Here is a 20,987-nt window from a genome sequence, read left to right as displayed (position 1 = left end):
ATTCATATGACACAGGCAAAATTAATCCATTTATATTTGAACAAACAATCCATTTTGGAGAGAGATTGATTAAATGCATTATGAAGAAACTTCTCCATATTGTTTCGGTAGTGGTTTCAGAGATGTGTCCAGCTGTCAAAACTCAACAGGACACCTAAGATTCATGTGTATTTATTGATGCTAATTATACCTTTCTTATTATTTTTATTTTATTTTGGGGGAGGGTTTGGTATCGGAGATCGAACTCGGGTCCTTGCGCTTGCGCAGCAGGTGACAAAACCACTGAGCTAAATCTCCAGCCCTCTTATTCTTGATAATGATAATTTGCATTTTCTTTTTTCTTAATCATCTTTCTAGGGCTTTATGAATTTTAATCTTTCTCAGAACAATTTTACCTTAATTTTCTTTTTAAATGTATTTTCATTAATTTTTGTTCAGACTCATATCCTTCATTCTGTTTGGTTTTTATTATCTCTCACTTTTGTTTTTTTACTTATTTATTTGTTAGTTTATTTTTGTGGTGCTAAAGATTGAACCCACGGGGCTGGGGATTTAGCTCAGTGGTTTCGCCCCCTGCTGCACAAGTGCAAGGACCCAAGGTCGATCCCCAGTACCCCCCCCCCCAAAAAAAGATTGAACCCAGGGCCTTGTCACTAAGTTACAGCCCACCCCTTTTTATTTTTTATTTTGGGACACTGGCTCAAATTGCCCACGCTAGGTTTGAATTTGCAATCCTTGTGCCTCAGCTTTTCCGAGTGCTGGAATTACAGGAATGCCTGGTTTAATTTTCTGTTCTCTGTCATGGTTTTTTGTTTTGTTTTGTTTTTTGTGGTTTTTTTTTGGTACTGGGGATTGAACTCGGGTCCTTGTGCTTGCAAGGCAGGCAGCAGAACCACTGAGCTAAATCCCCTGTTTTCTGTCATCTTAAGGAAGACTCTAAAATCATTCATTTAAAATCTTTTGTTATAAATATTTATAGCTATAACTATCCCTCTAAGAATTACTGTAGGTTCAATATATACATTTTGATACCTTGTTTTTATTTTCTTTCATTTTGAAATATTTTCTGAAAAAAAATATTTTCTGGTCTTTTTTTGGCTCCTGGATTACTTAGATTTATGTTGCTTAATTTCTGAACATTTGGTACTTTGGGGGGTATTTTTAATGTTACTGAGTTTTAGTTTTGTTCTGCTGTGATCAGAGAACATGTTCTGTAAGAGTTTATTATTTTGAAACTTACTACTGAAACTTGTGCCTCCAGATGGTTTCAGATACAGATTTAACCGTTAAAGAATTCTGGAAGGAACATTACAACAACATCTTTTCTTTGTGGGGTTAATTGAGAAATCCTGGGCCAGTGTCTCTCTAAGGACACTGAAGTCTGCCTGTATACAGGAGAAACTTTGAAGGCTGTGTAGAAGAGCCTGAGCCTTCATTGACCAACTTGAGTTACAAGCAGCCCTCTCAAATGAGTCGGGTTCATAAGTCAAGTGTTCACTGTAGCTATTTTGTTGTTGTTTTTTGGTACCGGGTATTGAACTTGGGACCTTGCGCTTGCCAGGCAGGTGTTGGAACCACTGAGCTAAATCCCTAGCCCACTGTAGCTATTTTTAAGTCACTGTCTGTTGCCAGGCATGGTTGTGCAGGCTTTAAATCCCAGCACCTGGTAGGCTGAGGGAGAAGGATTTGCCGTGAGCTCAAGGCCAGCCTGGGCTACATAGTGAGATCAAGGCCAGCTTGGACTATAAAGTGAGACTGTGTCTCAACAAAACCCAAAAATGAAGTCTTTCTTTGCTAATTCCAACATTGTGTAGTCATCTCACAGAGTCTTGTTTCTGTTGACTTCATTTTTCTCTTGACTCTAGGTTACATTTTCTTCTTCTCATGTCTGATAGCTTTTTAATTGTCTTCTGGACTTTATGGATGATACATAAATAGATATTCTGAGTTTTGTTACCTTTTTCTGAAGAATACTGATTTTTTTTCTATCAGACAGTTAAATTACTCCTAGAGTCTGGGGTTTGTACTTTAGGCAGGTCTGTTTCAGTTTTGTCATTGTGTCTTAGGGCCAATCTTTATTGCTGCCATAATCTTTACTCCTAAAGAATGGCCTTTACTTGGGTTTCAGTGTAAAATCTGAGGTGTTTACCAACCCTCACAAGTAGGATCCTGCATGTAAATGGAATTACACAATATTTGTATTTTTTGTCACTGGCTTATTTCATTTAACATAATGTCTTTAAGGTACACCCATGTTATAGCATTTGACAAGATTTCGTTCCTTTTAAAGGCTAAATGATATTCCATTGTATATATGTACCATAGTTTGCATATCACTGATGATGCACACTTTACCCTTTTGTAACAAATATCTTGTAATTTTCCTTTTATGATCTGAAATAAATTGATTGATGGTATATATAATTTGAAAAGTAGATAAAGCTCTAAATATCACAAAAAATAAATGAAAATAAACATTTAAACAATTAAATCTATTTAAAAAAAAACAAAACAAATAAGAGTCCAGAATAGACAGAATATAAAATCTCTTCCAAAGATAAGCTTCTACAAGTCTATGGCAGAAGGAAATATTCCCTTTTGAATTTGAAGGCAATCCCTGCATGAAGTGGACTTTAAACTATTTGAATCATAGATTTAATTCTTCACATGTGTTTTGTTTTTGCTTAAGGTTGCAATTGTGGCTCAGGACCTAGCAGCGTTCCACACGGCCTCCTCAGAGATGGGGCACCAGCAGCACCACAGCCATCACTTAGTCACCACAGAAACCAGACCTCTGACCTTAGTGGCAACCTCCAATGGCACCCAGATTGCAGTTCAGGTGAGGACAAGGGAAAGCTGTCCTCAGTAGACAGCGGTGCTGTGTAGCTCTTGACCTGGTATGCTGGGCTTTGTATGTGACCTCTACAAGAGGCAGGGCACTGAATAATATGGGTACCTATCATACTTTAGGGAACTTTCTGCATTTGAGGTGATCTCAAAGAGATCTGCACTGTTATTTACTACCTTTGCATGTTCTTGGGAGAATTTACTGCAAGACAAAAAGAATCTTCGGGCATGTATCCCTGTGTATGTCCACCTAGTGACCTTTACTCTCAAAGTAAGTCTAATTAGGCCGAATTCTGTAAAGCACTTAAGAGCCACTCCTCAGAGATGAAGCTAGCATAAACACAGACTGTATATTAGTCCTCAGAATCCTTGCACAAAATCCTTCCCCATGTTAAAGTGGAGAAGGTTGGAAGACCTAGAAGGGTAGCATTCTCTGGGCAGTCACTGGATCCAAGCAGATAATCTACAGTCCTGGATGTTAAATGCAGTTATCCTCTTCGTTCATAGTCTGGTTTCCCTGTGTGTACTTGACAGAAAGTTATATAACACTATGGAAAATCTCAGCCATTGGCCAGTTTCATTTAGTTTATGGGTCTAGAGCTAAGGAAGGGTTCGGGAAGCTCTCCGACTGTATTTGGCCAAGGTGACCCTCTTTTGTCCCTTCCATCTATGAAAATTCATTAAAATCCCTGTAGAAATTTGGCTTTGTGTTCTTTTTTTTATTTTTTATTTTTTGGTACCGAGGATCGAACTCGGGACCTTGCGCTTGTGAGGCAGGTGCCGGAACCACTGAGCCAAATCCCCAGCCCTGTATTCTTGATAATTAAGTCAGCAGTAGTATTTTTTAACCAGCCTGTGTCAGAATTACAGAGAGAAGTTTCATTTCTAGCACGTAACGTTCCTTTGACTTATCTTGACTGGGGCTTTAGGATTGTTTTGTGTTTGATGTGTGTGTTCCTGTTTCAGCTTGGAGAACAGCCATCTCTGGAAGAAGCCATCAGAATAGCATCTAGGATCCAACAAGGAGAAACACCAGGGTTGGATGATTAATCCTCAGAACAGTGGAGCAATAAAGCAGGAGGAACCTTTGATCTGGCAGCAGAAATCTCTGAAGCTGGGGCCCAGGAAAACCAGAAGTTTTCCGTTCCTGATACACTGTACACATTTTTATGCAAGAGCGGAGAATGTTTTATTCTTGACACTTTTGTGTATATAACCATTGGAATAGATTCCCAAAGTGATTCATTGTGTACAAGGAAGAATGAAATTAGGGCAATACAGTAAATTTTCATGTTACCCTTTTATCAGATTGCAAACTCCTAGAGACTATTTGCAAGACCATTGAAGTCTTTACAGAGTCTTATGGATTTTTAATTAACTTACTGTGAAAAAAAATTAAGGCTGTATCTAAAATGTCAAAATTTCTACATACCAAACAATCATAATTCCCAAAGCCATCATGGACAGTAAAGGATGTAAAGCCTTCAGATATTTCCCCCAGTTAGTAGTGTCTTCAGTTTTTGTTCAACTGTACTTGCCCATTTTTATTTGTATCTCATGGTTTGAAGACTATTTGTTTATAGTTTCCCTGTTACATAGCAGCTCCTCAAGTTGAAATGCTAACTATGTTAGCATTACATTGGATTATGTATAAAATTACAAAGTTTGGTTATTTAAAATTAAAATGTCAAATCCAGGGTTTTGTTAAAGATCTCACTTAGTGTTCAGGTTTTTTGTTACTGTTTTTTTAAAAATAATGAGAGCTGGGGATTTGGCTCAGGGGTTCCGCCGCCTGCTCCGCAAGCACAAGGACCCAAGTTCAATCCCCAGTACAAAACAAATAAAAATAATGAACTATGGAAGTTTGACCACAGGTTGGTGCCCGGGATAACAGTGCTGTAATGGGAAATGGCTTTACTCTGAAAATTAGGTTAGCGGGGTTGGTGTAAATTTATTTATTTTTGCTTATGTACTTTTGTTTTAAAGCTTATTTACCCTAAAGTTTATTATTAATTTTGAATACAGCAACTTTTAAAATGTTATCTTTATATTTGTCTTATTAAATGGGTGCCGGGTGGGAGGGTGCAGCACGAAGGGCAGATGCCTGAGGGTGTGCTGTGCATATGCACAGAATAAGCACTTTTCTGTTGAGTTTTAGGTGGTCACGGCAAACCTGTGAGATAGTCCCACTCAGTCCATAAGAAAACTGCTCATCCAGTGAGAAAGCTTGTCTCACCAGACCTTGCGGCCATGAAAGCCTGGGCAAAGCCTGGAGAACCCAGGGTTTCTGATGCCACACCATTTCTTCTGTACACCACAGCCGCTGCCTCCTGTGACCATTTATAGCAGAGATTATGGAGATGAGCCTTGATGATTTTTGATTGCCTAATAACCTGAGCATTTGAATACTATTTTTTTTTTCTTTTTCCAATACAGGGGATCAAACTCAGGACCTTACACTTGTGAAGCAGGTGTGGCACCACTAAGCTAAATTCCCAGCCCTTGGATACCATTTTTTAATGTCAGAAATTCAGCACAGGGACATTAAGGTTAAAGGGGCAGGGGTGGGGGTGGGTGAAAGGTTGCCCTGCAGCAACCACTCCTGCCCTTCCCTTTCACCCAGCTTTGTTTGCCAGGGCCCTGAGAAGTGGCCATTGTTCATTTCAAGCTTTACCACACAAAGGAGTATGTGCTGTTTTATTTAAAGTAAATGTTATCTTTGATCAGGTGCTTTGAACTCTTGCTAAAAGGGTCATGACTTAGTCATGTGAAATGAGAAAACTTTGCCAGGTGTAGTGCCCTATGCCTGTAATCCCAGCTGCTTGGGAGGCTGAGGAAGGAGGATGACTAGTTCAAGGCTAGCTTGGGCAATTTAGCAGAACCCTGTCCCAAAATTTAAAAAGAGCTGAGTATATAATTCAGTGGTAGGACAGCTTGCCTAGGGGCAAGTACAAAGCCCTGGATTCAATAATCGGTACCACAGAAAGAAAAAAACAACCATTCAGGGTTGGGCAGAGGATTGGTTGTTTTTCCTTCAAAGTCCTTTACAGATACATAACACGAACAAATCCTAATCACCCACAGACCCAGTCTTTCTTCTTTTTTTTTTTTTTTTTTTTTTTTGGTACCAGAGATGGAACTCAGGACCTTATGCTTGCCAAGCAGGCGCTGTGCTACTGAGCTGAATCCCTGGCCCTCCAGTCTTTATTGTTTTTTTGTTGTTGGTACTGGGGATCAAACTTGGGACCTTGTGCTTTCAAGGCAGGCGATGGAACCACTGAGCTAAATCCCCGGCTCCAGTCTTTATTCTTTTTTTTTTTTTTTTTTTTTTTTTGAGAAAAAATTTTGATCAGTTTTATTATCATAGAAACATATGGAAACTTATTTTGCATTCTGACCTTGAACATGCAGTAAAGAGGTCAATGCCAGCTCCCTTGCAGATTCTGTTGTGACTTCCTGAATACCTTTGAAAGACCTTCATTATCAGTGGAGTTATGACTATGAGGATGGATCTCTGGGTGGATGATTCTTTCTCCATTCTTCCTTGAGCATGGTGTGTTCTTTCGACACAAACAAGTGGCTCATCATTTAAGAAATTTTTATTTTATATTTCTATAGTTTTTTTGTCTCATTTGGCAAAATATGTTCTTCCAGGATGTTATTTTGTTTGATTACTTTGTCTTCTGTAGCAATTATTTTTCCTCTGAGTAAGTTCATCTTCTTGGCACATTTCTCTGGAGTTGCTTTGATTAGTTTGAACCAGTTCTTTGTTGTTTTCTTTCAGCCTTGGCTATTCTCCTCTTTGGTCTTCTCAATCTAGATATTATCTTTGTAATGATGTTGCTAGAAATGTCTCGATTTTATCTTCCTTTATGGCAGAGTAGCGCTCCATTGTACAAAAACCACAACTTCTTTATCCACTCATATGCTGATGGGGCATTTTGATGTCTTGAGGATTAGCTGGAAGCACAGATGGGTTCCCATTCCTTGGGTTTTATAGTTAGGGAAAGCTTTTTACAGAAGGTGACTCTTGAGACATTTCATGACTTTTTCTTTTTGTTGGATTCTCCCCCTTTGCACTTAATTTCTTGTCATGCCCAACGGATTAATTCTGCTGGGCTTCCAGGGGTTGTGATCCTTGTTGTCTTTTCCTAGGATACTGTCTAAAATTTTTTGGAGTGCTAGTTTGGTATTCATGAAGTTCCTAAGGTGCTCTTTGTCATAAAAGCATCTTATTTCACCATCAGTTTTTCTCCAGTCTTTATTCTTGATGGGGACATTTAAACATCCAGAAGGAGGATGGGGTAGAACTGTGAGTTCAAGGCCACACTAGGCTACATAGCAAGACCTTATCTTCAACCAAACCAAACCTAAATACACAGAACTCCTAGTTGAGGCCTGCTGAGTGTCAAAGGGGCTGACCTGGTGAGTTAGACCAGAATCTCAGAATCTGCAAAATCGCAGGGTGGTTCTCTGGCTTCCCACTGCCAGTCCCAGCAGCTGCTGATCCAGAGCAGCCCCACATGACCCAGTCAGACTGTTGTAATTTGGTTCCCAGGATTAAAACCCAACCTGTCAGCCTCTCCTGGCCTCTTACATCTGTCTTTGCTCGGATTCCAAGGTGTTTCTCTCCATCCCAGCAGCTGTGCCAGGTAGGTTGGGCAGGGCTGACCTCAGTTCTGGTGAGCCTGATTTTCCCTGAGCTAAAAAAGAAAAAGCAAGACACCATGGCACATGCCTTTAATCTCACTCAGGAACCTGAGCCAGGATCACAAGTTTGAGATCAATCTGGGCAACTTAACAAGACCGTCTCAAAATTAGAAAAAAATTTTTTTTTTTTAATATTCAGTGGTAGAGAGCCTCTCTTAACGTGTGAGACCCTGAGTTCAGTCCCCAGTACCGAGGGCTAGGCGCTGCAGCTCAGTGGCAGAGCACTTGCCTAGTGTGCTCAAGGGTCTAGGTTTAATTCCCAAGTGCCACACACACAGACAATCCCCAGTACCAAGAGAGAGGAGGAAAAGGACGGGAAGGGGCAAGGGTCGGGGAAGGGAAGGAGAGAGGGCGATAAAGAAGCCTCCCCACTAGCACCCAGAGAGAAGGGCACGGGGGCGCTGCTGGTTGTCCCTAACCCGTCTACCTAGGTGACATCATGTGCCACCTCCTGGGATCTCCAGAGTGCAAGATGTGGAAAGGGGTCTTCCCAAGTTGAATATTCCCAGAAAGGTGCTCACTGCAACAAGAGTTCACATTAGCAAATGGAGCCAACTGGAGCATAATCCTTAATATGATCCAGACGATGCTCAAAGCAAACCTTTCAGTCCAAGAAAAACACCCTGCTTTAGCCCAGACACAACTTGAGGCCTCTACTAAAAAAATGCACATTGCCTTCAATCTACACTCCCTGTAAGAATTAGGAAATACAATAAGAAGCTCGTCTCTGTGTCCCTCTACAGGGAGCAGCTGGAAGGAGTGGCCAGGGAATCTCCTTCCCCACCTGCCAAGCCTGCCTCCCAACCTTCAGGGGCCAACTTACCTTCCTGTGGTCTCTTACATGCCTGCCCCAGCCTAAGTGAGCAACTACGGAAACTTCGCTCTGCTGAAGTTGACTGGATTCTACTTATCAACCCTGAGAATTTCCAATCTGGGATTTCCTGGCCCAGAGAAGATCACAGACCTGCTCAACAGTGAGCAGGCAGGTGGAAAGGAAGGGGATGGCTGTTGCCAAGGAGATGAGTTGCCTCCATACCTTCATGAACTGCAAGCTTTTCTGGAGGTGTGGGGACCTTTTAAAGAATACTCCAAACACCCCCACACAAACACCTGGTTTCATGAGTGTATGATTAGTACAGTTTGAATAAAATCTTGTACTCCGAAGGGCCCTGTACTTACGGTTAATGCACTGTGGTTGTCATCCAGAAATTCCTTTTTTTTTTTCCTGTGCTGGAGACGGAACCCACAGCCTTGTGCAGGCTGGGCAAACACTCTACTGCTGAGACTGAGGATTCGACCCAGGAAGTGCTGAGCTACATCCCGAGCCCTTATTCTGAGAAAAGGCCTCACTAAATTGAGCTTCCTATCCTCCTCCCTCAGCTTCCTGAGTAGCTGAGATTTCAGGCATGCACCACCATACCTGCTTTGATTTTTTTTCTTTTTATGGTAGTAGGGATTGAGCCAGGGACTTAGTACTGAGCTATATCCCCAACAACCCCCTCCCCCCTTTTTGAGACAGTCTCACTCTGAGTCCCTAAATTGTCCAGGCTAGGCTGAACTTGATATCCTCTTCCCTCAGCCTCCTAGAGTGCTGGGAGTACAGGTGTTTGTCACTATGCCTAGCTGAAATTTTTAATAAATTTATCTTTCAATTTGTGTTTTGTGAAATCCCATGCAACAGCGGAGTGTGTGCGGGGTGCTTCTTGTCCAACTGTTGCCACCATCTGTGCTTGTGCCCTGTGGAGTGGGGCATGGTGGTGGCTATCCCCAACCCCTCGAGCTGGCAGCACCATCGTGCTTCTAGAGGCTGCAGCCTCTTGCCCATCCCTTCTCTGCATCGGGCTTCCTAGCTCTGAGTTTTAAAGATACTTGAGGGAGCTTGTTAGTCTTGGGCTGGGATGGCAGGCCTGTGGGAAGGTAGAGACCTGGCAAGAAGAGGAACCTGGCTGTTGTCACCTATGAGAGTATCTGTGAGGCCCCATGCCCTAGGTAGCTCCCAACAGGCTCTGTGATAGGATTCTTCTTCCTCCTTCCAGCTTTCCTCTGCCTGGCTTGTGTGTGTCTCTTCTAGCCACATGGAACTTTACATAGATTTTTTTTTTTTTTTTTTTTGGTACAGGGGCTCGAACTTGGGACCCTGAGCTTTCAAGGCAGGCAGCGGAACCACTGAGCTAAATCCCCGGCCCTGGAACTTTAAATTGTGTCATTACAGTGAGTCCATGTTTGGACCTACCTACCTTCCTTCCTTCCTTCCTTCCTTCCTTTCTTTCTTCCTCCCTTCCTTCCTTTCTTCTTTCTTTCCTTCCTTCTTCCCTCCCTCCCTCTCTCCTTTCCTTCCTCATCCATGCTAGGCAAGCACTCTGCTGCTGAGCTTCCCCCAGCTTCAGTGATTCCAAATGTGAGTTAAATACCCTTGATATTTGGATTTAAAATTGGCATTAGCTGACCAAGGTGGTATGTGCCTGTAATCCAAGTACTTGGGAGGCTGAGGCATGAGGATTCCAAGTTTGAGGCCAACCTGGGGAACTTAGTGAGACCTATGAAAGGAATCCGACCACCACCATCCTAATCAGAGACCACTCTAAATCGCCCACTCCCAGCACAGCTGCACCTGGGCCCTGCTATTGATAGCAGCCACTACACCCTGCACTTTCCCAAGCCTCATTCTTGGGCAACCAGTACCACTTTTGCTCTCTCAAACCTTGTTCTTGGCAGGGAACCACAGCCTCCTCTCACTGAACTACCCCCTCCCCATGGCTCTACAGAAGATCCCATAGCCTGTACCTCTCAAGTTTGTTCTGCAATAAACCTGTCCTGTTGAGCTCAAACCTCTGTTTTTCTTTTCCTTTTTCCTAACACCTACCTCAAAAATAAATAAAGAAATAAAATAATCATTGCAAAATTCCTATAGTTTGGGTCTTGAATGTCTCCCAAAGACCCGTGTGTCGAAAGCTTGGTCCTCAGCCAGCGGGGCGATGCCACTGGGAAGCAATGTGACTTTTAGGAGGTGGGTGCACTGGAAGGAAGTGAGGTCTTTGGGCCGCGGCCTGAGGGGATGTTGGGACCCTGCCTCTTCCTCACTTTGCTTTCAGCTCCACCCAGTTAAACAGCTTCCTCCACCCTGAGCCCTCACCAGACCTCACTGGAATGTGCTGCCTCACCACAGGGCCAAAGGCAACAGTCAACTGACCTGGAATAGAATCTCCAAAACTGTGAGCCAGAAGAAACATTCGGGTATTTTGTCACAGTGAGGAACTAACAAAGAGTATAAAGATGAGGGTGAAATTCATGCTAAAATTTAAATGTTTGATTTTCCTTAGAGCAACATTAAATAACAAAACCACAATGACAAGTCAAGATATTGAAAAAAAAATAGTTAATGTTTAACTCTTTTAAGTGTGTTGTTAAATACACATAACATACAATTTATCTTTTTTTTTTTTTTTACAATTTACCATTTGAAGCTTTTTTTTTTTTTTACCTTTGGGGATGGAGTTTGGAGCCTTACATATGCTAGGTAAGTGGTCTACCAGTGAGCTACCCCTCAGGCCATTTGATCCAATTTTTATTTGCTTTGTTTTGTTTTTGAGATAGGGCCTCACTATGAACTTGCAGTAATCTTCCTGCCTCAGCCTCCCAAGTGCTAGAATTACAGGTGTCCAGTATCATGCCTGGCTCACATTTTAACCATTTTCTAGTGTGTAGTTCAGTGGCATTGAGTACATTCACATTGTTGTGCAACCATCACCACCAACCAGTTCCAGAACTTTTTGTCATCCTTATCTGAAGCTCTGTATCCACTCACCCATTCCCCTTCCTCCCAGCCCCTGGCAACCACCTATTTTCTGTCTTTGTGAAGTGACTACTCTGGGCAGCTCCTACCATACAACATTCGTCTTTATGTGTACCATTAAAAGCATTTTCCCCTGCTTTTTTTTTTTTTTTTTTTTGGTACCAGGGATCAAACTCGATCGAACTCATGCTTATGAGGCAGTCAAAGGAACCACTGAGCTAAATCCCCGGCTCTTTCCCCTGCTTTTTCATATGTTCAGCAGTGGAGCTTTGAGATGACTGGATTTTTTTTTTTTTTTTTTTTTTCTTTTGGTACCGGGGGTTGAACTCGGGTCCTTGCACTTGTGCAACAGGTGGGGAAACCACTGAGCTAAATCCCCAGCCCTCCCCTGCTTTTTGTTGTTCGTTTGGAGTACTGGGGATTGAAGCCAAAGGCTTGCCCATACTAGGTAAGTACTTTACCAGTGGCCACGGCCCTAGCCCTTTTTCCTGCTTTGGACCAAAGACTTTGCACTTTGATTTTACTGAGCCCCACTAATTATGTACCCTGTCCTGCTGAGGAATGTGCTTGTAGCAGCCCTTCTCTTCCTGCTGGAGATGTGTAACTTGTGTTGGGGCATATGTACTCTTTCTCCTCTCCCAGGACAACTAGGACTCTAAACTTCGGTGTAACTCCTAGGGGCCTTGCAGCAGGCAGGTCACCTCTAGCTGTTCTAATCTCACCTGGCTTGAGAAGTCCAGAGAGATTCCTCCACTCTCCATGCAGGAGTTTCATTTTGCCCCCAGAGCATGGCTGAAATGGAAGGACAGAAAGTCACTCTGAGAGAGAATGCTCCAAATTTGGGATAAATAATGAATAATTTCAATGAAAATTATCTGGCAAAAGTATTGTCAGCACATTCTTCTGCATTCAGGTGAAAGAAAATGAGATTCTGTCTCTAACATCGATCCCAAACTTTTCCCTTGTTGGCCCTGCCACTCCAGGACCTCGGAGCATCTAATAACGTTCCCCAAGCCTGAGAACCTTCACTAATCTGCCCCAAGTCCCCAACCTCAGAAAGGGACATGCAGACTCTCTAATCTGGGTGGTAGATTCACTCCCAGGACTGCCACACAGATTCTGCAATTTCTGTGGGAAAGGCAAAGTGGTAAAATTACTCTGCTGCAGAGGATTCCCCTTATCCTCTTAAACAGGAAATTTTTGCTCCAAATCAGTAACCTGGCTCTCTGGGAGGTCAGTAGGTTCTGCTGAGTAGCACCTTCTGAGATCACTGGAGATTTTACCCAGATAAAACTGATCGGGCAGGTTCCCCATTGCCTTAGGGCTTTTTCTACCATTCTGAAATCTTTTCAAGTTCTTGTAACCAGAAAAGCAGCAGCAACAGAAAAATGGCCTCCCCCCCCCCCCCCCCCCCCCGCCGCCACAAACATGGGCCTCATTATTGTGAGGCTGGTGGAACTTTGAAGGTTTTTCCAAGCTGGAAAGAAAAAGGAACTGTCTCATGCAGCTGTGATGTGGGCCCTGGGGTGGCCAGTGGAAGCACAGTGGAAGATTGTGAGCAATCCATGGCCACATACCTGCTTCCTCCTGGAGCACAGGAACCGGCTGTGTCTTGGCCAGGACAGTCTTTTCTCAAACCAACAGTAGAGGGCAAAAGGAACTTGCCCTCTGCCCTCTGCAGATTGAATAACTCAGTCTGTTGAAATAAATGGACAGTAGGCAGATTAACAGAAAAGAAAGCACATGCACATGGGAGCCACTCAAAATATGACACTCAGAGGCCAGATAGCTGGATGTGAAGGCTGAGGAGGCTGGCCTCCTCACAAGTTGAGGCTGAGGAGGCCAGTGTCCTTCTCCACAAGTTGGAGGCCAGCCTGAACTATACAGCCAGACTCTGTCTCAAAAAAACAAAATAAACAAATAAATAAAAACAGTATTAAGAGGTGGGATTTTTAAGAGGCAGAACCCTCATGAGTGGATGAGAGCCATTATAAGGGGAATGGGCTCCTGACAAAAGGATGGGCTCAGGGCTGGGGATGTAGCTCAGTGGAACCATGCCTGCCTGGCAAGAGCAAGGTCCTGAGTTCTATCCCTGGTACAAAAAAACAACAACAACAAAAAAAACTCAGCCCCTAGCCCATGGTGGCAAACCTATGGGACTTGTACCTCAGCAGGCTGTTTGTATGATTGAAAGCTCTGTTACTGTATTTTTCTTTTAATGTATGAGTTATTTTTTCTAAACTAAAACCTCAGTATTCAGGTTTGATAGCAGTGTTGGCACTTTGTATAAATAAGTGGATTTTGGGTTGCAGTTTCGGCACTGTCTCTAAAAGTTTTGCCATCTCTGTGCCTACCCTGCCATGTTATGATGAAGGGAGAGGCTCTCACCAGAGGCAGCCCCCCAGTTTGGACATCCCAGCCTCCAAAACTGTGAAAAAATGCTTTTTTAATAAGTTTCAGTCTATAGTATCCTGTTGTAATGACAGAGGTGTCAAAAGCTCCTATTCCAGGGACTGGGGATTTAGTTCAGTGGTGCCACCATCTACCTCGCAAGCGAAAGGTCCTGAGATTGATCCCCAGTACCAAAAAAAAAAAAAAGCACCTATTCCATGTCCATGAACAGGAACATTTGGAATGAATGCCCTATCTGTGGATCCAAGTCCAGTAAGTTGTTCTGAACTTGTTCCTGAGCTCAGATTCCACTCTGATCCCTTCTCCTGGGTCCCAGACTCACTATGGCTGCCATTCTCCCAGCAGAGCCCAAAGGGGTCCCCCTGCCACAGAAGTCTAGCCTGGTGACAGGGCCTCAGTTCCACAAACAACTCTCTTGGCACCCCTGCATTCTCCATCACCTCCAGGCTCTGGATCTCATGACACCAGTTTTTTGCCTGCTTGCCACTGTTTGTCTCAGTTTCCACAAAGGGCCAGTAAATCACAGGACAGAAACAAGTGGCAGTTTAAATACATGAAAAGGATGCATGGCCTCACATATAGTAAGAGAAGTCAACATAAAAACTATGCTGAAATTGGGCTGGGGATGTAGCTCAGTGGTGCCGCTGCCTGCCTGGCAAGAACAAGGTCCTGAGTTTGATTCCTGGTAGCAAAAAAAACTATGCTGAAATTATTTCAAAACAAAGATTAAAAAAAAACTTTTGGGGGCCATGGTGCACATTTGTAGTAATGTCAGCTACTCAGGAGTATTGAAAATTTGAGCCCGGCACAGACAAAGTAGAGAGACCTTGTCTCAATTTTTTTTCCCCTTTGGTACTAGATTAAATCCAGGGTCTTTATACTGGGCTACATTTCCAGCCCCCTTTTAACTTTTTATATTGAGACAGTGTCTTGCTAAGTTGCTAAATTGCTTGGCTTGAACTTGCAGTCCTGCCTCAGCCTCCTAGAGTACTGGGATTACAGACCTATACCACTACTCTTGGCTAACAATTTTTTTTTCGTTTTTGGTATCAGGGATTGAATTTGGGATCTTGTGCTTGTGAGGCAGATGGCAGAACCACTGAGCTAAATCCCTGGCCCTTGGCTAAGAATTTTTAAAAAGGGGCTGGGTGTGTAGCTCAGTGATACAGCACTTGCTTAGCATGCACAAGACCTTGGCTTCAATCCTCAGTACCATTTAGAAAAAAAAGCTCTGCCAGTTGTAGTGGTGCTTGCTTGTAATTCTACCACTCAAGCGACTGAGGCAGGAGAATCGCCACAAGTTCAAGGCCAACCTGAGCTACATAGTGAGTTCAAGGCCAATGTGAACTACATAGTGTGACCTTGTCTCAAACCCCCCCCCCCAAAACCAACAACTAAATAATAATAAAATTAAGAGAAAACCTAGGGGCCAGTGATTTAGCTCAGTGGCACTGCGCCTGCCTGGCAAGTGCAAAGTCCTGAGTTCGATTCCTGATCCCCCCCCCCCAAAAAAAGAGAAAACCTATATCGACATTCCATTTTAACCTTTCAAATTGGTAAATATCAAAAGAGTTGTTGGAGGCCAGGAATTTTGCTCAGTGGCTACACCTGCCTCCCAAGCACAAGGTCCTGAGTTTGATCCTTGGTAAGGTGGTGGTGGTGGGGGGTTGTTGGGACTGGGGATGTAGCTCAAGGGTAGAGTACGCATTTAGGATAAGAAAGGCCCTGGCCTCAGTCCCTAACCCTTTCCACCAAAGTTAATAATGTTGGCAAGGACAGAAAAACAGGTTTAAAGTGCACATTCTGTTAATGCAGCAATCTTCCTCTAATAATGTGTCCTGAGGATATGTTCACAGGTACAGAAATGATACTCATTGTGAGCAGTGTACACATAACAGCAAAGGTTTGGACATAGCTTACTGGAGGACATTCAGATAATCCTGGGGGTCAGCTTGCCTGGGCTGCTCCTGCCTCAGGGCTGTGTGCTCAGAAGGGTCTCAGGCTGGCCGGGGTCACTGGCCCCTGCTCTGCTGGGCTGGGCAATGCACCTTCCCCGACATGTTATACCCTTAGCCCCAGAAGCTGTGGCTCTTATATGTTGACAGGGACTTTGTAGGTATGATTAAGTTAAGGATCATGAAATGGGGACAGAGTCCTGGTTATCTGGATTATCACATGGTCCTTATAGGGGGAGACAGAGGAGATACTGATGTGGTAACAGAAGTAAAGGTTACAAGCCTGGACCACAAAAGAAGTGGCCATGAGCTAAGGAATACAGGAGGCCATTTTAAATTATTTCAAAGTCAGAAAAAATGGCATAATTAATGAGTACATCTAAATCTCATTCTTTGAGGTAGGAGGAGGCAAGAAACAAAATTGACAAACCACTTGCTAACAATGCCTCCCAAGTGCAAGGTCCCAAGTTACATCCCTGGTACCAGAAAAAAAAAGAGGGCCAGGCATGATGACACACACCTGTAATCCAGCACTTCAGAGGCTGAGGCAGGAGGATCTCTGTGAGTTCAATGCTAGTCTGAACTACATAGCAAGACCTTGTCTCAAAAATCAAAAAAAAAAAGAAAGAAAGAAAAGAAAGAGGGGCTAGTGGTGTAACTCAACAGTGGTAGGACGCTTACCTGACATGTTCCGGGCACTGAATTCAATCCCCTGCCCACACACACACACAAAAAAATAATTAAAAAAAAATACGCAAATACTTTGCCCACTCCTATGCTAATACAATACAACTTAAAATCTGAGTGAGATAGATACCACCCAAGGAAATATGAATTATCAATAGGGACTAAGACAAAGTAGAAATTTTTTTTTTTTTGGTACCAGGGATTGAACTCAGGACCTTTTGGTTTTGAGGCAGGCAATGGCATCACTAAGCTAAATCCCTGGCCCAAAAGTAGAAAATCTGAACAAATAAAGCTGTCAAAAGCTATTTTAGGGGGCCAGGGATTTAGCTCAGTGGTACTGCCACCTGCCTTGGAAGCACAAGGTCCTAAATTTGATCCCTAGTACCAAAAAAAAAAAAAAAAAAGCTATTCTAGCTGGGCGTGGTGGTCCAGGCCTATAATCCCAGCACTCGGGAGGCTGAGGCAGGAGGATCACCATGAGTTGAGGCCAGCCTGGACTACACAGTGAGACCTTGTCTCAAAAAAAAAAAAAAAAAAAAGAGAAAGAAATCAATTACCATATAAATTAGAAAAAACAGAATAATAAAAAGTACTAAACTTTTATATCATTTAATATCTGTTTCTCATAAGTATTCTGAATAATAAAGGGATAGGATACTTTTTTTCGCCCCACTTCTGGGGACTGAGCCCAGGGATGCTCTAGCACTGAACTATATCTCCAAACCCCCACCCTTTTTAACTTTTGAGGATTGGCAATATAGCTCAGTGGCACCGCCCCTGTCTGCCAAGTGCAAGATCCTAAATTCAATCCCTGGTACCAATCTGGCTAAGTTGCCCAGGCTGACCTCAAACTTGTGATCCTCCTGCCTCAGACTCCGTGTGCCACTGTACTTGGATGGATATTTCTTTAACGTGGCACAGATATAAATCCTGTGCCTGTTCACATACACTTATATAAACCTCATCAGCCAACAGCATTTTTCATATCTCCATTAAAGTCTGCAGAAAGGCCAGATCCTCACCACCTCTATTACTTAATGTCACTCTGGAAGTGTTAGTGCGATTGGACGATAAAGTAAGGGTTGAAACACTAGGAAGGAAGAAAGAATTATTAACAATTATGTGATTATCTGTCAGGCTTGCTTAGGTCATGAAATGGTTAATGAATATGCTGTTTGATTTCAAGCTACAGTTTAACAGATATAAAACCTGGAGCCCTCAGAAAAACATGCAGCACAAGGTCCTGAGTTCGATCCCAGGTACAAAAAAAAAAAAAGAAAAAGAAAAACATGCAGCAGAGGCGAGCGGCGCTGTCTGCACTCGACACAAAGTGTGCTGTCTCAAAGCAGACAGCACAAGGGACGGGCTGTTATAGGGAAGACCACAGACGTGCAGCCCAAATGCAATACAGCACGACATCTCCCCGCCTTGTCCGCTGCACGGACCCCCACACGTGCCGTGCCAGACCTGCCAGACCCCTCTCCCTCCTACTCCCCCAATAACCCCTTCCCCTCTGCCCTTTGTTACATTATCTACCCAGAAATCCAAAATAACCAAATGAGTAACTGGTAGAACAATACAAGGGCGCCCAACAGTCCTTAAATCTCTCCTGGGCATTTATTTCACACTGCCCATTTCTCTGCTCCTCGGTTGTTTCTCACAGTTGCTCCCAGAGCAGCTGAGACCCAGGAGCCGCAGTCAGCCGGCTCTCGCCACCGGCTGCTGTCCCCACTCCCAGCAGGCTAACCGCGCCTTCTCCCCGAGCTCTCTGCTTGGCCCTCAGCCGCTCTCTCCTTTCTGACTCATTCCACACAGTAGAAGTCAGAAGTTTTGACAATTTTGTACAGTTCTGCACATTTTCCCTGTGGGAAATATGTATGCTTTAGGTTGATTTCCTTGTTTTTTTGGTACTGGAGATCGAACTCAGGTCCTTGCATGCTTGCTAAATCCCCGGCCCTAGGTTGATTTTCTTTCTCTCTCTCTTTTTTTTTTTTTTTTGTCGTACCAGGGGATTGAACTTGGGTCCTTGCACTTGCAAGGCAGGAGGTGGAACCACTGAGCTAAATACCCGGCCCGATTTTCTTTCTCTTTTAAAAAATGGAATCATGCATCTTTTCATTCTATAATGGACATCTTTTCATTTTGTATATGTAGCTCTGGTTTATTATTTTGCAAACTGTAGTTACTTAGCATCTCAGGCATAGTTAAGTGGCTTGCAATTTTTTAAAAAATAAATTTTATTTTATCTCATTCTCTCCCTCCCCTTATGACCCCCTTCACTATGTACAAAAGCTTTGTTTCCATATTTTCTTCTATTTTCACTCTCTGTCTCTCTCTCTCTCTTTTTTTTTTTTTGGTACCAGGGATCAAACTCAGGACCTTGTGCTTGCAAGGCAAGCACAGTACCACTGAGCTAAATCCCCGGCTATTTTCACTCTTTTCTAGTCCCTTCCTTCCTTTCTCTCTTCCTCCTCCTTTGTTCCCCTTCCCATGTGGACACTTTCTTCCCATTCCCCAACATCTACTATACATTTTAGTCCTTATTTCCACTTTCGGTTTCTTGAACCAGAGAAACAGTGTGATATTAAAACACATGTGACTGATTTATTTCACTTAAGAGTATAGTTTTGGGCAGGAGATTTAGCTCAGTGGTGCTGCCACTTGCCTGGAAAGTGCAAGGTTCAGAGTGCGATCCCCAGTACCAAAAAAAAAAAGTATAGTCTCAAGGTCCATCCATTTAGCTATAAAAGTCTGAAGCTCATCCTTCTTTATGGCAGAGTAGTACTCCATTTTATTTTAAAAAAACACATCTTTTGACAGGCATTTGGGCTGTTTCCAAGATTTAGGTGTTACAAACTGTGAAGTGCTGTGCAATTTTTGGTATTAAAACCAATGCTAAGTTTTACTACTATAAACAATTACATATATCCCCAGATCTCTATCTGTCTGAGTTTCTCAATTCATCTAGGTTTCTGTTCAAATGTCACCTCCTCCAAATAGCATTCCTTGCTCTTTTCTCCCCCTCCTCTTCTTCCTCTTCCTCCTCCTTCTGGGACTGGGAATTGAATTCAGGGTCTTCACGGTCATTTACATCCCCAGCCCTTTTTTATTTTGAGATGGGGTCTGACTAAGTCACTAAGTTACCCATGCTGAGTTTGAACTTGTGATTCTCCTGTCTCAGGCTCTCAGAGTATTGGGATTACAGGAACGTGCTAAACATCTCACCACTTTTTAGTCCCTCACCCTGCCCTTTTATTTTTTTTAACAGCATTTGTCACTACATGACATTTCTTTTTCTTGTTTTAAAGACATGGTCTTACTAAGGTGCTTAGGCTGGCCTCAAATTTTTGATCTTCCTGCCTCAGCCTCTCAAGCACCTGGGAATACAGGCATCCACTACCACCCCTGGCTACTATAAGATAGTTATCTGTTTACTTATATATTATCTGTCTCCATTGGAAGCCTCAAAAATTTCATGAAGGTAAAGACTCTTGCATAGCACTGCTGTATTCCAAATCTTCAGAAGAGTGTTGGGCTCATAGCAGAATCCCACTTAGGTGTGTTTTTTTTTGTTTTTTTGGGGTTTTTTGGTACTGGGGATCGAACTCAGGACCTTGCATTTTTTTTTTTTTTTTGGTACTGGGGATCGAACTCGGAACCTTGCACTTTCGAGGCAGGCGCCGGAACCACTGAGCTAAATCCCCGGCCCAGGACCTTGCACTTTTGAGGCAGGCATCAGCACCACTGAGCTAAATCCCCAGTCCTTCCCACTTAGTATTTACTGAATGAACTAGTAATACAGCAATAAATCCTCATTTATATATTTATCTTTGTAAATATATACACGTTTTGGTAAACTTGCTGAACCAAAGAGTACGAACATTCAGCTGGGAATTTAGCTCAGTGGTTCTACTGCCTGCCTTGCAAGGGCAAGGACCTGAGTCCAATCCCCGGTACCAAAAAAAAAAAAAAGATAAATTGTGACAGAAATCACCAAAATAATCTTTTAAAAATTGTACCAATTCCTACTTACCCCAAAAGTAGATAAGAACACACAACCACCAGGACATAGGATATATCAGTCTTTGTATCTTTTCCTCTTGATTTGAGAATTTAAGATACGTTTGGGTTTTGTTTTTGTTTTGTTTTTTGGTACCGGGTATCAAACTCGGATCCTTGAGCTTGCGCAGCAGGCGGTGAACCCACTGAGCTAAATCCCCGGCCCCTACGTTTGGGTTTTATGGTAAAACAAAAAGGTTGCAAGTCTGGCTCCGTGTAGGTCCACTTCACACATTCACAGCACTGAGTGTGTGCGGCTGTCTGCACGGAGGACCCAGACATGGCGCTGTCTCATTAGCTTGGCCTGCGGCCTTGCTTTTGTCAGTCTCCCAAGTAACTCTCATCCTTCGTTTTAGCCTTTTTTTTGGTACGGGAATCAAACTCAGGACCTTGTGCTTGCCAGGCAGGCACAGTGCCACTGAGTAAATCCCCACCCTACTTAGCCCATTCTTGCTGGAGTAGGAGGAACCAGGCTTTCAGCCAGTAGCAGCGCATTCTCAGGAAAATAGTCTCCACGATGCTCT

The 20,987-nt window shown here is 43.1% G+C and overlaps 2 protein-coding genes across 18 annotated transcripts in view; one reads left to right on the top strand and one right to left on the bottom strand.

The window, feature by feature from the left end:
- Positions 1-4,889, top strand: part of Znf143 (zinc finger protein 143) — a 56,418-nt gene extending 51,529 nt beyond the window's left edge. For all 7 annotated transcript variants that reach the window (XM_087211701.1, XM_087211704.1, XM_013074605.3 and 4 more), the window contains 2 exons: positions 2,690-2,839; positions 3,814-4,889. In XM_087211701.1, the coding sequence (XP_087067827.1) occupies positions 2,690-2,839; positions 3,814-3,897 (234 nt within the window). In that variant the 3' untranslated portion in view covers positions 3,898-4,889. The remainder of the gene's footprint in view (positions 1-2,689; positions 2,840-3,813) is intronic.
- LOC106009942 (uncharacterized) overlaps positions 1-20,987 on the bottom strand; it is a 132,164-nt gene that overhangs the window by 102,009 nt on the left and 9,168 nt on the right. For 9 of the 11 annotated variants that reach the window (XR_015451453.1, XR_015451454.1, XR_015451456.1 and 6 more), the window contains exons 2-5: positions 12,928-13,046; positions 12,073-12,142; positions 10,748-10,812; positions 7,445-7,550 (exon numbers count right to left, since the gene is read on the bottom strand). Coding sequence is in view for 7 of the 11 variants with exons in the window: in XM_087211705.1 (XP_087067831.1) it covers positions 7,445-7,550; positions 10,748-10,812; positions 12,073-12,111 (210 nt within the window). In the remaining 4 variants the exon portion in view is untranslated. The remainder of the gene's footprint in view (positions 1-7,444; positions 7,551-10,747; positions 10,813-12,072; positions 12,143-12,927; positions 13,047-20,987) is intronic. The other 2 variants (XM_087211707.1, XM_087211706.1) reach the window with 1 other exon arrangement.

The sequence above is a fragment of the Heterocephalus glaber genome, unplaced genomic scaffold (genome assembly GCF_053883595.1).
Source record: "Heterocephalus glaber isolate CG9 unplaced genomic scaffold, H.glaber_assembly_v1.0 deba00001428, whole genome shotgun sequence".
Lineage (NCBI taxonomy): Eukaryota > Metazoa > Chordata > Mammalia > Rodentia > Bathyergidae > Heterocephalus > Heterocephalus glaber.
Note: the sequence above shows the minus strand (reverse complement) of the source record. Positions and strands in the feature narration are given on the sequence as shown.